General features: G+C 40.6%; 1 protein-coding gene and 1 long non-coding RNA gene across 2 annotated transcripts in view; both read left to right on the forward strand.

The window, feature by feature from the left end:
- The first annotated feature begins 4202 nt into the window (after positions 1–4202).
- LOC106098274 (uncharacterized) lies at positions 4203–8099 on the forward strand. The gene is made up of 2 exons (XR_001224441.3): positions 4203–5009; positions 6419–8099. It is a non-coding gene; the product is annotated as an uncharacterized LOC106098274 (long non-coding RNA).
- An 894-nt stretch (positions 8100–8993) lies between these two features.
- gpc5a (glypican 5a) overlaps positions 8994–16900 on the forward strand; it is a 145756-nt gene continuing 137849 nt past the window's right edge. The window contains exons 1-2 of the mRNA XM_005466889.3: positions 8994–9591; positions 13586–13747. Coding sequence (XP_005466946.1) covers positions 9441–9591; positions 13586–13747 — 313 coding nt within the window. The 5' untranslated portion in view covers positions 8994–9440. The remainder of the gene's footprint in view (positions 9592–13585; positions 13748–16900) is intronic.

The raw sequence follows: 16900 nt of genomic DNA on the forward strand, positions 1-16900 counted from the left end.
CATCATTTAAAAAACAAAACAAAACATGTTTTAAGGTTGAATAGACAAAAATGACATCATAGAAACTAGAGTTAGATGTAGTTTACTGGAAACTGAAGAGTTGCCTGTAGAATTAACGATTAGGAACTTTGATGTTATGAGTAGGGCTCAAAAGAACAAATAAAATAAGCCTAAATGTTAAAGCCAAATGGGAAAAAAAGCACGTAACAGTTACTCTCTACCAGTCTTCCCTCAGAGTTAATAACAGGTCGGCAGTTTTGCGTAATATCCCCGAGCTACGAAATGATCTGTAACAAAAAGAAAACGTATTTACTCAAAAAAACACTCAACATCCAATTGTGACTCTCGTCTCTCCTGTGGCGCCGTGCGAGGCATCGATTTGTGAACATGTTTCATGCTCCTTCAGCCACATCATGCTGCACATTTTCAACCTGCCAACTTCCATGAGCTTCCCCTCCACCGGGGACACTGTTGTCTCTGAAAGCACGATGCCATGCTAGAGGCTCGAGCTAAAATTAAACTATCAGTGCTGTGCAGTACTGCAGATTTTGGTATTAATCTGATACCAAGTCAATATAGGGCTGGCATTTCTGATACTGACGCAGCTTATGCAGGGACAGCAGTGCGCCATCACACCTTTCAGCCTTTCATATATTTTGAAATGTTTTTTATAAGACCTGGAATCTAAATGTGCCAGGCTACATGCTGAACTTAGAGGACAGAAACAAAGCATCGATCTTAATCCACGAGTATCAATCTAATACCAATACCAGCGTATCAATATTTTGATCCATTCACCCTGCGCTTTTCTCTTCATTAAAAAACCCCCAAACAAAAATAAATAAATACATATCGTGCTTTTCATATAATGTGAGTTTTTTGATAAAATATAGAGTATTTTGTCAAAAGAAACCTCCTTACTGCACCACTTATATTTGGCTTGATACACACACTTTAATGAAGGCCTGCAGATGACAGGCGTGGACGGCCTCATTCTTTCCTGCAGCAAAATTTAATTTCCCCTCCGGCAAGATGTGTATTTAAACTATCGGAGGGAGAATTAATAGAAAACGTGTCAAATATAACTTCATTATAACTTTCTATAATTGACTTCTTTAATAGACTCAGCGTGGTCTAAACCACTTGTACTTGATGGGGATATCATCCTGACTATCTACCGAACTATAACGTTATAAGCCACGCTGCACCTGATTGCATTTGATTCATACCTCGGCTTGAACTACATTATCCGGAGACTTAAAAACAGAAATAACACGGATCAGCTTGTGAATCTGACACACTGCAGAGCATGGCCGTCGTCTCTGTCCATGTGTCCCTTCACCGCCACCCCCCTTCCTCGCATGAAGAGATGCTCGCTCTTTAGAGATGTTTTTGTCCTGTGTGAAGCTCCACAGCTGAATGGGCCGTGGTTGGGCGAGGTGAGTTCAGTTGACCTCAGGGTCATGCCGAGACAATGGTGGTCAGGCTTCTATGGGAAGAACAAAAAACAGAGGCCCCTGTGCTTATGGCCCCTGTTGTGGGCGGGGCTTTGGCTCTGGTAGGCCATTTTGGAAAGAAGAGGCCTTAAAGTGTCCGTGCATCAGAGGGGATGTTTTGGATCTCGATACAAGCTTTAGTAGGAGAAGTGGTGGCAGCGTGGTGCTGTAAGTTGTCCTTTCTATTGGTGAGGTCTCCTCTAAGGATTTATATTACACCAACACAGCCTCATTCCTTAATGCTTAAAGCACTTTTCCTATGCCTCTATCAAAAAATGATATGGTGCGTGATATGAAGAGTGTGCTGATGCCTTGATAAATCTTTAACTATCGTTTGTGCAAAGAGCGCAGAGCTAGGAGCAGGGATGGTGGTGGGGGTGGGTCGTTTAAGGAGAGCCGTAAGCTTTTATCTGACCCCATGGGACGATGTGAGGTCTACAACCTCCTTGTGTCCACCCACCCCCCACCTCACTTCCATATGCAGAGGAACTGGCTTTGTGTGGGGGGTTGGGGGTCATGACTGAGCGATCGCACTCCCACAGTGTGTCCCACCATGTGCTCAGAGAGGTGGAGAGGAGCAGCTATTCTGGTTTCAAATGTTTCCAGTTTACAGAGAGAATTAAAGCTCTAATGTAATACACAAAAAAATAGTCCAGAAAAACTGGACTAAAACACGCACCACTTCCATTTTTTCTTCTCCAGTGTGGTTCAAAAGCACGAGCTTCACAGTGAATAGCTGGAATTTTCAAGTTATAATAATCTGGTGGGCATGAATTCATCCGTTTACTTTGGGATGCAAAATGAAGAGAAACTCCAGGGATAGGAAGTGGTTACAGTTTCCTCTTACAGTTAAGAAGCAAATCATGTCATTATGGTACAGTTTTTAATTTGCTAGTTCCCTCTGCTGGCCAGCTTTTATACTGTACTGCGCTCACATGCATGTGTGCAGTTCAAAAGGTTTTTTTGAAGAGATGCTGAAAAAAAACATGCTGCAGCAGCAGAACATATACCCTTCAAACACAAGCACATGTGCCTTCCAGCACTTAAAAAGAACAGAACAGTAAGACACAAAGTGACAATGAGCTGCGATAAATCTTTAGCACTTTGCTCTGAAAGGTGAAAATCATTTTAATTTGCTTCAAACTTTATAATTTTCTTTAGTCCCAGTGAGGCTAATGAGCCAAAAGGAGCGTCAGATTTGAAAGTTTTCAAAGCTGACTGGCTTTGTCACTTGTTTCTTTGTTGATTGAGCTTCTTTGTATAAGTAGTTCTTTGTCATTTATTTAACTGCATTTGCATGTTTACTTTATGAACAAAGGCCTCATTTGAATGTTAAAGCTGCAGTGGTAGAAGAAGGTGTGAAAAGGTTTACTGTTTCAGTAAATATACCAGTAAACACAGCAATGGATGAGCTTACCTCTGGGACTGCTAATAACTTATGGAAATTTGAAAGGTGATAAGATAGTTTGCACTTTGTTTTATATATATATATATTATATATATATATATATATTTTAAATTAAAAACAGCTTATGTGGAGTTAAAAAAGAGCTTTTTCTGCAGTAGTAGCTTTAGAGTTTCAGTTGAAAATAAAAACACATTCCTCTCAAGTCAAAAGAAAATTACCTCCATCAAATAAAAGGTACAATTATATTTAAGATTTAGTTTCATGCATGCACAAATTTAATCAATGAAAATGACAAAACATCAGGTTTTGGAAGCTCATCTACTTCACATAAATTTCTCTGGTGCACAGGCTATACAGAAAGCGTTTGAGCAATTCTGTAAATTCACAAATTTAAACGAAACAGCTGTTAAAGTCCTTAGAAAGCTTTAAACTGCCTGCAGAAAACATGCCGAGTAAAGGCCATGAATTATTATTATTTTTTTTTCTGTATTTATTTTTTTATGTAGCACCAGACGTTTCTGATGTGGTTTGGTGCCTTTGGCTGTAAAGTCTCTTAATTATCTTTGAAATCTGAGAAGAAAGCCTGGGTGCAACATATTCTGAGCTCTCTATGAGCAATAAAATTTTATGAATCTTTGCAACTTCATTTTTTTTAAAGTAGCTAAATTTTTCTTTTGAACTATATAGAATAGAAAAAGAACACAAAAACCAGTGGGTCTTTTTTTTTTCCATAGCAGATATTTATTCTTGAGAAGCTCAGGTGCTGCTGATAACACTAACAAAGGCTGTGCTCCATTCAAATGCAAACGTGCTTAACTTCATTCATGCTTTACACCTGTGCATCTCCTGCTGTGACAGTCACAGAGTCAGCTGTCAAACAGCCACACTGTCTTAGTCAGATCTGCAGACTTCACACAGTTTTCATCTTATGTTTAACTTACAGTCTGATTAACTAATTGCTGCATCAAAAGCTTATTTTACTTGTAAAAACTGTGTTTACAATTTCCAACACATAAAAACAAACTTTTTTTCTTTTCAAACCCAACTTAAATAAATGTAAGCCTTTTCTGATTAATTCAATAATGTTTTATGTTCTTTTATTTATACATTTTTAACTACATAAATAAATTACTTATATAAAAACAAGCTATAAATAAATATTTCTTCCTATTGTTGGAGTGAAAAGAAATAACTTTTAGCTTTTATGATTACTTTGATTATATAGTTTTGTGTTGTTAGTTTATATTGGATACTGGGCAAAATTACTGAAAATATATAAAGAATTATAACTTGCCAAGTTAATTAATTATCAGCAAATCTTAAAAGCTCTGTAAACATATTTTAGATTTTCTTCGGAAAATATTTTAAAAAGTAAAAAATTTTATGTATTAGTGTTAGTGATAGATTTTTTTTTTGTTACACATGTGGCTGAAAGTCGGTGTATGTTAAAATAATAACCTGCAGGCTGATGTTAATGAGTTGTGAATCAGCAACAGGTTAATTAGTTTTGTTTTTCTGCTGTTTTTTTGCACGTGACTAAATTCAATCAGCACGAATTACTTTTGCTATCCAGCTCCGTTATCTTTGCTCAAATGAGTCCACGGTGGAAGATTATAGGTGTTTTGGCTATAAATGTGAAACTTAAACATCCACAGAGAAGCTGTTTTTCCGCTATGCGTGCATTTAATTTTCAATAAATAGGTGCTGAAAGCCGCTGCGATCGCCGACTGTTTCCCTCTTCTTCCTCTGGAGAGGTGGAGGCTGTTTGGTTGGAGATATGGGTCGGAAGTACCGTAGTTTATGTATGCTAATAGGGGAGTTGGGGGTTGTAGCTAGATATTTACGTTCAGTGGGAGACGCCCTTCATTCACCCACATGGTTACCAACGGGTCGTCTTCGCGCCACTTTCCTAAGCTCGCTATCATTTTTAAGCAGTGTAACTGGGCTATAAATTGACCCGCAGTCGGCTCGGATTTCACTTCACGTCTCGTTGTGTCCGCCGTTTGAAAAGTTTGCGGGATAGTTGTGTATTTATTCGTCTCTTTTGTCGGTGAGAGACTACACGGCAGCCCAAGCAAGTGAGCGAAGATGGTGGATTTCGGCTGGTGAGTGTCTACCGAGCGCATGTTTATCGGCAAGGAAGTCGGATTTGGGGTTATTTTTTAAATCTCGGTTTTGGTGAATGAAACTCTAAACTGTGCGCATTACGCTTATTTTTACGCGTCTTTTGTTATCGTGCTGGCGGCGATATCCAAACATTAACGCTTAAATGAAAATATTGGCCATGAAAACAGTGTAACGTGAGGCGCATGGCATCCTCGGCTCCACCATTGAGGGAATGAGGGAGATTTGAAAAGCTGTACGGAGCTCTCCCCGCTGCGTTTTAGCAACTAGTTGGGGAAAAATACCAGGTCTCTTGATATCAAACGATGACTTTATATCGACACACTAGTCCAACGTGTGAAAAGTTAGTTTTAAAATCTGGACAATTGGCTGCTCGCTCTCGAGTGCAGTGGTGTGTGAGTTAAAGTGCCCCCCAGAACAAAGCAGCAGCACATGGGGCAGCTTTAGGCCGCGCGTTTTAGCTTGGCTAGCATAGCCTAGCCGCACTAATGTAAGAGTTGTGTAAGGGTTAAGCTCCAAACATAACACTATCAGGGCGGGTTTATTGAGAAAGATGGGGGGTAAAACTGCGGAATTCAGCGGGGCAGATGTGCCATAGGTGCAATTTCTTTTACTTGAAGGTGTGCTCATTTGTTGTTAGCTAATGGCTAACCAGCGTCCTTAAACTCAATTTCAGTTTTATTAGCTTTCGAAACTGACTTTAGGAGAAAAACAAGCCAATTAAAAGCAAACTAGTTTTACTGGAACCCCCACGAATGCACCTGCACCGTTCCCGGTAGCCGTTGGTGTGGGGGCAGTTATAACAACGTAGCGTGGTTTTGCCCCCCCATGTTTTCGGGAAGCTAACACCAGCTCGCAGCAGCTAAGCTACCTGCTCAAACGGCAGCTGCCTGCTGCTAGCCTCGGCTCCTAACACGGACGATAGCCTTGTGTTTTCTAGGACGTCCGAAAGCGCGAGCCGTGGCTTTCTCCACGTGGAAAAAAGCAACACACTGCTACCACTTCTAATGTGTGCTACGACATTTGCCTTTAGCGTGCTTGGTTTTAAAGTCGTTTATGCTAAGATTGGCGCACTTCGAGGCGCCATGTTAAAGAAGGTGGGGGAGGGGTGAACAACAGTGCTCGATGCGCAGGCGCTCCCGTGTCGCAGCGAACGCGGGCCGCAGGTTGTGCTGCTCATTCATGTTTTCGCTGACCTCGTGCTGCTCTAATAAGCCCCAGCTCCTCGTGCCACAACAAAAATCTCGTGCAATAACTGTTAAACAGGGGCGCTGATGCGCTATTTCGATGTCTGGAAGACCGAATTGTCGTTAATTGAGTAAAAGTCACTTACGCGTGGAACTTGTTGCAATGCGTTGATTTCCCCTAATGCGCTTTCTTATGTTTTCAGATTCACCGACCTTCCCAGGAGGTGCAGGATCCCCCCAACCTAATCAAACAAAGTTGCCTCGTGGAGCAGCATGGCTGGCCTTCCGTGTGATGCTGTAATGGTCTGTGTATTGCCAAAGTGCTTACAGTGCAGGTAGTACTATGGAATACCTACTGCAGTGGAGGCACTTACAGCAATACCCTGACACTGATGTGCACAATCTTCTGATGTTTCATGTTGTTGTTTTCTTTTTTTTTTTTTTTTTTTTTTCGTTTGAAGTACTGTCTTTGTGCTAAGGTGCATCTAGTGCAGATAGTGAAATAGACTAGCACCTACTGCCCTAAGTGCTCCTTCTGGCATAAGGGGCTGTGATAAGCGCCACCAGACAGTTGTTTTTTTTTTTTGTTTTTTTTTTTCTTTTTTGAATTTCTAATTGGGCTCAAATATCTCGCAGTTCTCTGCTAGTTTTGCATAGTTGCACTACAAGAATATATGAGTTGTGCAAATCTATGCAAAACTGATGGTGGCCTGCTTGCTCTCCACCTGTTTAGATTTGCTTTTGTTTAAAATTTTGGTGTCACATCAGCCTGATTAAATTCAACTATGACAGTTTTAAAAAAACAAAGCCAAATTGGAGTGTCTGCCAGTAATCGTCCAATGAACTCAGTTTCAGCAGTATTAAAGTGCTTATAGTGCAGGTAGTGTTTTGCACAATCTACTGCAATGTAAGCACTTGAAGTACTTCTAACTGCATCTTTCTGTGGAATGGCCGAAGGTGGATTTCTGTCGATCGTCGCGTGGTCAGTTTTGCTGGTTTGCATTCAGCTTTAACGGGTGTTTGCTGTGCAAATCCATGCAAAACTGACTGCGTTGATGAGCTATATTCTGCTAAGTGGGACTGGCAAACTTCATCAGAGGTTCTTTAGGTATTATTGCATGTGATCGGAGACTCTGAGACATCCCTTTCTGTGTAGGTGGGGATCGGTAGCAATGCTGTGTTCCTCCAGGTATTGCACTTGTCCCGGCCTGTGTGGAAACGAGGAAATAGAGCGGACCTGAATCTTAACTGGATATGTTGGTTATTCATCCATTTGTTAACAGCGTTTTAGCCAGTTTGGCGTGAGATGAATGGAACTTTAAAATTTTCAGGTGTTTATTGTAACACTTCTTGAAAGATTAAATTTCTAATGCCTATTCCTCTGACTCTGTGCTAATCTCTGAGTTGGCAGTTAAAGGTTTAAACACTGCAAAGTTGATGGATTTTGTTTGGACTTTAAACTATTTTGGAGCTTTAAATCGCAACGTGTCGCTTTTTGTCACTTCGTGGCTTTTAAAACCTTATAGTAGTCTTTGACTAGTCTCTGGACTACCTTTTGGCATTAGTTGTGTTGCTGTTGCATGTGATCAAAAGGTCATCTGCAAGCCAAAAACCTTTGTTACAAGTGGCTGGGCTCTCTGTAGTTGAAAACCCAGACATGCTTTAATTTTGCATATTAAGGCTTGCCCTGTGCACACAAAACTAAAGACCTGCACTTACAGTGCAGGCACAGTCACATGAAGGTGGCCATTCACTAGATAAATCAACATGAGGTTTCTCAATCTGCCTCTGAGTGAGCTCATATGAAAGAGGTGACATTGGTGACTTCTGACCAATCACAAACATGGATAAGTGGGCACTGATTCACAGTGCAAAGATTAAAAAGTTGGTTTTTTTTTTTTTTTAAAGAGGGGGGACAGCAAGAAATTATGGGGAAAAAACAACCGTGTGTGTGCTTTGCTCAGTTTGGGGGGAAAAAAGGCTTACTCTTAAAAAAAAAAAAAAGGAAAAAAAAAAGTTTAATCTATTTGAATTCACAAAGGAAAGCCTGCAAGATAAATCCTGACTGTAGGTAAAGAGTATGTCATTCAGAAACTGGAGAATCTGGTGGATTACCATATTTGTTCTGTTTGCAGCCCTCTTGGTGTTTAAGGGGGTGAAAGGATTAAATGTAAAACCTGAATTGGACCGCTCTGATATAAAGCACAACATTTTAGTCTCAGGTCTAAGAATCAATTTTTATTAGTGATGTTCAGTAATCCAGAAACGCAGAGGCTTTAGTGCACCGAGGGCCATTTTTTTTTTTTTTTTTCCAGACAACTGGTGGAGATTTCATACCTTGAACATAATCTGTACCAGGTTAGCTCTGCAGCACAAGTTACCATGTTGATCAACTGCCTTTTTTTTTTTTTTTTCAATACTGCATACCTGGGGTTAAAGTTAGACGCCATAGATTTTAATGTCATGAAGTTTAAACAAATCCTAAACAACATGCAAAATTGTGAATGAAGGAGGTAAATGAATGAGGGACAGACCCACCAGTTTACATTAAGCTCAGCACACAAACGGGCTTTTAAATATTTATCTTTTCACAATTAAATCACACGCTGACGCGTCATTAAAACCACAACTTCGTACTTTTTTAGTTTATCGAGCCTGGCGATTGTAAAGAAGCTCATGTTGTTTACAGAATAGGAGCCATTCTGACTTCATTGAGGACGTAATAAATAAATGAACTATCTGAAAATCTATAGTTCATCTAATTTTAAACCTAAAATATTAAAATTAGTCACATCCTTCCGAGTTTTGGAGAGGGCTTTGGCATTAAAGACGGATCAATGCTGAGCTCTGCCCACTAGATGGCGCTGCCTGTTAGCGCTTGTGCCGCGGATTCAACCGCTGGGTGCAGGTAACATTATGGTACCGCCTCTGCTCTCGGTCCAGCCAACTTGGCCAACATGCCTCTTTGAAAGCGTCAAGTCACACCGCTGTAACTTTGTCTCTGCGTGTGGATTTAAAGGGTAATCCGCAGCGTTTCCCCGACGGAACCACAAACCCGACACGTGCCGACGCTCAACCCTGAGATGTGGACTCACCTGATAACCGGCGCACTCTAGCTTTAAGAGAAATATCAACTTCCAAAAAGACTTTTTAATTATTTATTTATTTATTTTTTTTTACATTTTCTAAAATTTCTTGTGATCATTCACCCGGGATTTTATACAAATGGATGCGCTGTGGGTCCGCTGTGTTTTCCTCCTGGCATGTTGTTGTGCATCAGGACTCGGCAGCGCGAACAAATGCGACGAAGTGCGCAAAGTTTTCCAACTCAGACAAATCGGACCAAGTCACCTATTGCCTTCAAATCCAAGACCAGGTATGTTGAGAGGTTTCCTTCCAGATGAAATCTCACAAAACATAGACAGTAATGCAAATGACTATGTCCTCATTTACATCTTCACATCACCCAATCAGCACAAGAAACACTGATTGGAAGGAAATGAAGACCCGCGTGCAGAAATCATTAACTGCTGTGTAGCTGCTTTAACCTGTCATTTCCCGTCTTTGCTGTGACAAAACGTGCATTTTAAACACATTTTCGTGTGCGTGTGTGCAGTTATGGTCATAACAGAAGAGGACTCACGTCGCTTTGTGACCTTTAGATCTGGATATATAAGATTCAGACAAAATCCACTCATTCATCTGTTAGTGTCATATTTGTACGTGTTGAAAGTGTTACACAGCATAAATAAGTTTGGAAATGCCTCTAAATATTATTATTATTATTATTATTATTATTATTATTATTATTGTTATTATTTAAAAGCAGACATACCAGTGCAAATGAAGCATAAATCAGGCAGCTTCAGCTCCACCAAACCAGTAGCTGCTGAGATTACTAGTGGGCCATGATGAAAAGCTTTCTTTCGGGTGTTTACAGCAGATAAGTGGCTTGGAGAGATAAACAGGAATTATTGTGAGTAAAGTTAGGCAAACTAGGACTCATTTAACTTTCAGAACGCCACCCATGGTAATTCGGCTCAAGATTTATTTTATTTTTTTGGAGGGGGGGAATTATGGGTGTGGGTATTTCATGTAGGCTGTCATTGACTGGATGGCTGCCGCCTCCTGCTCCTGGTCTTCTCTGGCCTCTTCCTGGAAAAGTAAATCTTAATGGTGTTGACTGCCATCCTGCCACAAACTGCTCCCTATAAACTTCGTCACCCCATCTCCCTGCTGCAGTGAGGAAAAATGATTCAAATGACTGAAAAACCCTCAAATGCCTCCTAAACCTCTAAATAACCCTTATGTCACCATCATCACTCCTGCCCCTCAAACCAGCCTGTGTGGCTGTGTGGATTTAGGGTTTGCTGCTGTGTCGGTACAGAACTGCAAACTTAACTTTAGGCATTATAAGCTCTTAATTCAGTGGCTCCTAACCCTGTGAAAACATTTGCCACTCTTTAAAACTCACACTTTTCTAACAACCTCAAGGCTTAAAGCGCATCATGACGGTGGAAAGATGTAAATCCTTCCCTTCATGGATTCAGATTATTGTCTTGACATACATCGGGTAGTGTAATGAGAGATAGTGAGAGGTAAAGTTTTTTTTTTTTCACGTTATCTATAATTGAAGTGAGGTTTGTGGAAAAATAGCCCCTAGAAATCCCAGGAATCTAAGATACAGAGCTGTTTCCATGTTTGACAGTGCCTGTCTGATAAGAAGTGCCAATTCGGGTCAAAACACAGCAAGTCAGAGGTCCATCACCCTGGCTAAAAATGCTGTTGACTGCAGTGATGGAAGTGGAAATAGTTCGGGAAAGCATTTAGGTTAAAAAAGCAGGACCTGGGGCACTTTCATGTCGTCTTATCAGGAAGACTTTGAATTCCTCCACGTGTGCCATCGCCTGCTCTGCTCTCCTCCCCTCACTCTTGAAGCTCGCAGGGAGCTGATAGTGTCTCTGGCAACAGCTCAGCACACTCTGCCTAGGCATGTCGGGGAGGCTGTTGCAGAGTTTTAGGGCTCTTTGAGGATGTTTTGATTGTCCCTTATGTGGGGAGACTGCTTGTATTTTGCAGCAGTGCCATATTCAAGACATCAGTTGAGTGAGATGATAACGCTTTGACGCAGATCTTACCTCCGGATCTCGTTGTTTTGGGTTTCTTGCTTCAGCAAAGCATTTATCAACCTGTGCACTGCTAGAAAAGCCTCATTGTAAAGTTTTCTTAACCAGTGTCTGATGAATGTCCGCTGGCTTTGAAATAAATCTCAGGATAAGCTGTTGATGCTTCACATATGTAGGCTGTTTCTTTATCAGAGTTTCAATCAGTAGGTTTTCAAATGCACTCACAGTTTATCATACGCACATGCATTTTTATCCATCCTGTTGATGTGTCTCTATTGTTGTCTAGTTTCATCCATTGCTTTAGTGCACATTTAAGTTTTGTCCTGAAATGTTTGGTTTTTATGGTTCCCAGAAGATAAAGCTAACTAAATGTGACATCTTATTGCACCTTCATCAGCTTGACATGCATGAGATTTGCTGAAATGGACCTCAACAGCTATTGAACTGCCGCACAGTTTGGTTCTCCACAACATGAATTGTTGGCTTAGCACATTTCGTCGATGTATTCATCCAATACTTTGGTTGCCAAAACTTAACATCATCATCAGCCACATCTGAGGTCACTGTCCAGCCTAAGCATAGGTTTCTGGCACAGCTTTAACCCAACTTAAGCTGCATGAAGGAGAAGTAAATTAATAAAAAACTCCATGTCAGAAGTCCAACAACATCTTCTTCAGGGACCAAGATGAAGGCCATAAGATGAAATGCTTTGGTCTAGAATTAAAGTTCCATTGACGGGTCCATAATTTGTTGGACAAAGACACAATTTTTGTATATTTGCCTCTGAACATCACTGCAGGGGATTTTAAATCAAACAATTAATATGTGAATAAAATGCAGATTTACAGTTTAAATTCAAGAGGTTTTACAAAAAAGATTTAACTTTTTGCGAAATTATGAGCTATTTTTTGCACAGTCCCCGATTTTCAGAGGCACAATAGTAATTGGACAGATGACTGACAAGCCTTTTTGTGGCCATTTGGGGCCTGTTCCCTTGTTACTGCATGAAAAATGAAGTAGATACATTATATAAAGTTTAGTATCTAAAGTGTGGAATTTTTATTTTGTAGCTTTTTGCTGCAATTTTAAATATGTGGCCCAAGGTGATGCTGTTGACAGTGAAAGAGGCCATCACAACAAAATAACCCTATCAGAGACAGAGAGAAAAAACTTTAGGATAGGCCAAATCAACAATCTGGTACATTGTTAAAACAAATAAATGCACTGACCAGCTCAGGAGCACCAAAAGGCTCAAAAGACCACAGAAGACATCAAAATCACAACCTCTAACAAAGTCAAGGACACTCCCGAGGAGGTAGGCGTATCATCGTCGAGGTCTACAATCAAGACACTCCTTCATGAATGTAAATAGAGAGGGTTTACAACACGGTGAAAACCACTGGTTACTCTCAAGAGCAGGAAGGCAAGATTAGAATTTGTCAGAAAACAACTAAAGAGGCCACAGATGAAACCAAGATGAACTTGAAGAGAAGAGTATGGAGAAGGAGAGGAACGGCTCACGATCTGAAACATAACACATTATCTGTCAAACATCACGGAGGCAGTGTTATGGCATAGGCGTGTACGGCTGTCAGTGGAACAGCCACTAGTGTTTATTGATGATGTGAGTGCTGATAGAAGCAGCAAGATGAATTGTGATGTGTACAGGGCTTTACTCTCAGCTCAGATTCAGATAAATGCTGATCAAACAGCACTTTGCAGTACAAATGGACAATGACCCAAAGCAAACAGCAAAAACAGCCTAGGAGTTTCTCAAGCTAAAGAAAAGGGAAGGATAAATGGGATATTCTTAAACTGGCAAGTCAGTCAAATGATCTGAACCTGATGCAACATGCTTTTGAGTTACTGAACACAAATTTGAAGGTAGAAGAACTCACAAACAAGCAGCAACTGAAGGTGGCTGCAGTAAAGGCCTTACATGTCCACGAGTTCAAGGCTTTAGGCAGACAGTGACTACAAAGGATTTTCATCAAGTACTAAAAACAGTCCTTATATTTAAAATCGTGCTGGTTTGTCTAATTAAAGTTGAGCCTCTGGAAATAAAAAATGGCTGCAATTAACTACGTGTTAGTAGTAGTAAGACACAAGCGTGGGCTGTCAAATCCCTTAAATCTGAAAGCAAGATGGCAAATGATTTCAACTTCCCCTCTGTGCGTTTTAGCTTTATCATGTTTGGATCCGTAAACCTTCAAGCTTCTAACATGTAGTGTTGATGAATCGTAGGTTCAGACCTTCAGGTGTGTGTTTCCAAGAACTCCACATGCTGCACCAAAAAGATGGAGGAGAGGTACCAGGTGGCAGCCCGGAGAGACATCCAGAACCTTCTCCAGACGTCCAGCTCCAGCCTGAAGTTTCTCATAGCGCGCAACGTGGCCGCTTTTCAAGGTAGGTACTTCTTTCTTCGTGTTCAGTCGTCGTGCTCGTAAGCACGCGCTGAGTTCAAATGTTTATCGTTATAACATGTGCGTAGATGTTTTCTCATGTTTTCAAGCTGAAGTATACTTAAAGGAGTTAAGGTTTGTGAGGGTGCTGTCAAAACAGGGGGTGAGTCAGTTTGCGTGCAATAAGACTCCACATCAGAGCAGACAGAGAGTTTGTGTCCTCCTTACAGCTACCACGTGATCTTCAGATTAGATAGGCCGGCTGTTTCTGTTAGAGCCTAGAGAGGCCGTGTGTAGGGGTGAATATCTGTCAGGTGTGTGTGCCGAGGATTCCTGTGCAAGGCCTTAAACTTTATCCTGGGAATAAATCAAAACTGTTGCATAATCTCGAATTTGGAGCGCTGGCCTTGGTAGTTGTCTCATCATAAACGTATCTTAAAGGGACTGAAGTGGCCTTCCATCGCTGTGTTGTTTTTCATTCCTCTCCATCCTTTCACTCAACAATGACTTACAGGTAGCAACTTGCCTCTCTCTGCACGCTCTCCTTTTTCTCCCTTCACTCCGGCTGATAGCCGACATACGATGGCTGAATGGGTGTGCAACAAATTTAGAGCTTATGACTTAAATGTACAATTTCAGACATACAATTAAGCCAATTTGGTTTAATGATGTCTCTCAGTTAAAAAAAAAAGACGTGCTGTTATCCTCCCCCGACGCTCCAGAGATTTATAGGAGTGACTTGCATGATCACAGTGTTTCAGTCGCGGTTTGCAGGGGCATTGCCCTGTTTTTGTCTTCAGATGTTTCTTGTGTCTTTTTCAAGGCTCTGAAGTTGAAAGAAAACACACACTGTAGCCTTTCTTCAGAAGTTTATGAAGGATGACACATCTGAAACAGTTAAAACTGCTGACACTGGGAAAGTGTAAGGATTGTAGCAGCTGCTTTATACTCCCCGTGGCACTAAAATGTTAAAGTTTCACTCGGTTATGAAGTTTTTAAAAACAGTCTCATCCATGTGTTGTACATTTGGTAATCTAGTGAGGAGTTTTAGCTGCAGGAACCTGGGATCAAACTAAAAATGAACCATCGTGTCCATCTTCAGTGTAATAAAGGACATCGGAGCCCTGTGGCACAGAGGGATCACATTAGACATGAACCACACAGACATATTTAGCAGGATCAAGCTATTGCTCTTTTTATGACAAAACAAAAATTGCATTTAGACTCCTGCTTAAATGTCAATCTGTGTATTCTTCCAGAGAGGTCTCCTTAAAGCCTCTGGACTCCGGGGTCAGCTGCGGTAACCAGTAGCTGCTTGAAAATAAGCAGCGCTCTCATAGTTTGGTCTGTGGAAAGGCAGCCAGAGTGAGCTTGTGCCAAACTAAACAGAGATCCCTGTCAACATCAGCTTGCATCAGTCAACAAACAGTGGCGGCTGCTTCCAGCATCCAGGCTGAATAATACAAGTGGCAACAGACGTTCAGAATATTAGAGTCACAGCTGCATTGTTACTGAATATTTCACATATTACACCATTATGCAAAGCTGATAAGCTGTTTTTGGGACTTTATTTTTTTAATATTTCAGACTAAATCAGGGCTGCCAACAGATGAAGCTGTTTCTTTCATTCTTAATATTCTGATTATCATATATAGCTTTGAAAACTAAATCTCATAAAATTAAATGAAAAGAAATGGTTCCCATCAGTGTTTCTTCTTAGTAAACGTCATTTAAAATGAACGTTTCTGAATCTCTGACACCCGACAAATCTGTTCATTTCCCGCCATGCAGTTCCTTGAGTGGCCACTTGAGGCAGGATGTAAAAGTGAGTCAATACCAGCAAGTCAAACTCTAGAGGAGAAATAGATACGCTTATAGTCTGGAACAAATCGCTAACTTCACTCTTTGTGACAGCTTTAAGGAGAGTGATTTCTTTCTTTCTTTCTGTTAATGATGTGCCCATTTCAAACTTTAGTAACTGTCCATGCTGCAGTATTGTTTGGGTGATTGGCAGGTATACTTAATAACAGAGAAAAGGAAAAAACGACAACAACGGTGTATTAGATGTTGTTAGGTGGTTGCTAGGCATGTAAAATCCGACTCGTGCAGATATAAATATTAGATATTAGATATTCTTGTGAAATTGGTAGAGGGGGTGGTAGAGCGGGTCCTCTACCAACCAATCCCCAGCTCGTCCGTCCGTATGTTGAAGCATCCTTGGGCAAGATACTGAAGCCCAAGTGGCCCCAATGCATCCATCTGAGTGTGAGTGTGTGCGCACAAATGTTAGATAAAAGTGCTTAGACGTAAACAGACTGAGAGTGAGTAGCAAATTGCTATATAAGTACCAGTCAATTAAATTAAAATGATAAGGTGCATTTATAAGGTGTTATAGGTGCATAAATACTAAAAGCAAGTCAGGCGATTACATTTCCTGTTGACATGTACTCACAGATTCAGATTGAGTTATCAAATTATTAACAAAATTCAACATATTTTCCACTGAAAATCACCTAAATCAGCCTCACTGGGTCGACCCAGAACCAGATCTGCCTGAAAGTAGCTATCGTTGGCCCTATAATGGATCATTGAATCATCCCTGGGTTGGAGTCCGGTTGCACGGCAGGAGGGATCCAAAACTGATAAGGATCATGGATTCACATTGGATCAGGCCTGGATCCATTTTCACTCTGGTGACTGTGCAAGCTCATCCCATCATCATCATTCATAGCAGCTTACTTTATCCTGCCGTGATCTTCTCATTTAAAGTATGGATGTAGACTGCTCTGTCATTATATTTCTTACAACATGTTTGCCTTTACTGCAACTTGACCTTCATTACATACTTGGAAAGCTGCTGTGAATAGTTTTAGTTAAGTATAACACACTCACTACATAAGCTTACTGTCTTACTGTTAGGCTACCAGTAACTCAGTAAAACATCTCTGCCATGGCTGTAAGAGAGCCAGCGTCTGTCAGTGAAGCTTGATATTAGATCAAGTTATAAATGCATACACTGGAAACCATTAAAACGTTTTTTCTTAGTCTTATTAAGCATTTCTGTCCAGTAATGGCAGAAATAATGAAATCCTCTATAAAATAAATAAATAAAATAAAATAAAGAGGTTGTTACAGCCCATTAGTACGTTAAACCTTT

Source organism: Oreochromis niloticus, linkage group LG1, assembly GCF_001858045.2.
Source record: "Oreochromis niloticus isolate F11D_XX linkage group LG1, O_niloticus_UMD_NMBU, whole genome shotgun sequence".
In the NCBI taxonomy this organism is placed as follows: Eukaryota; Metazoa; Chordata; class Actinopteri; order Cichliformes; family Cichlidae; genus Oreochromis; species Oreochromis niloticus.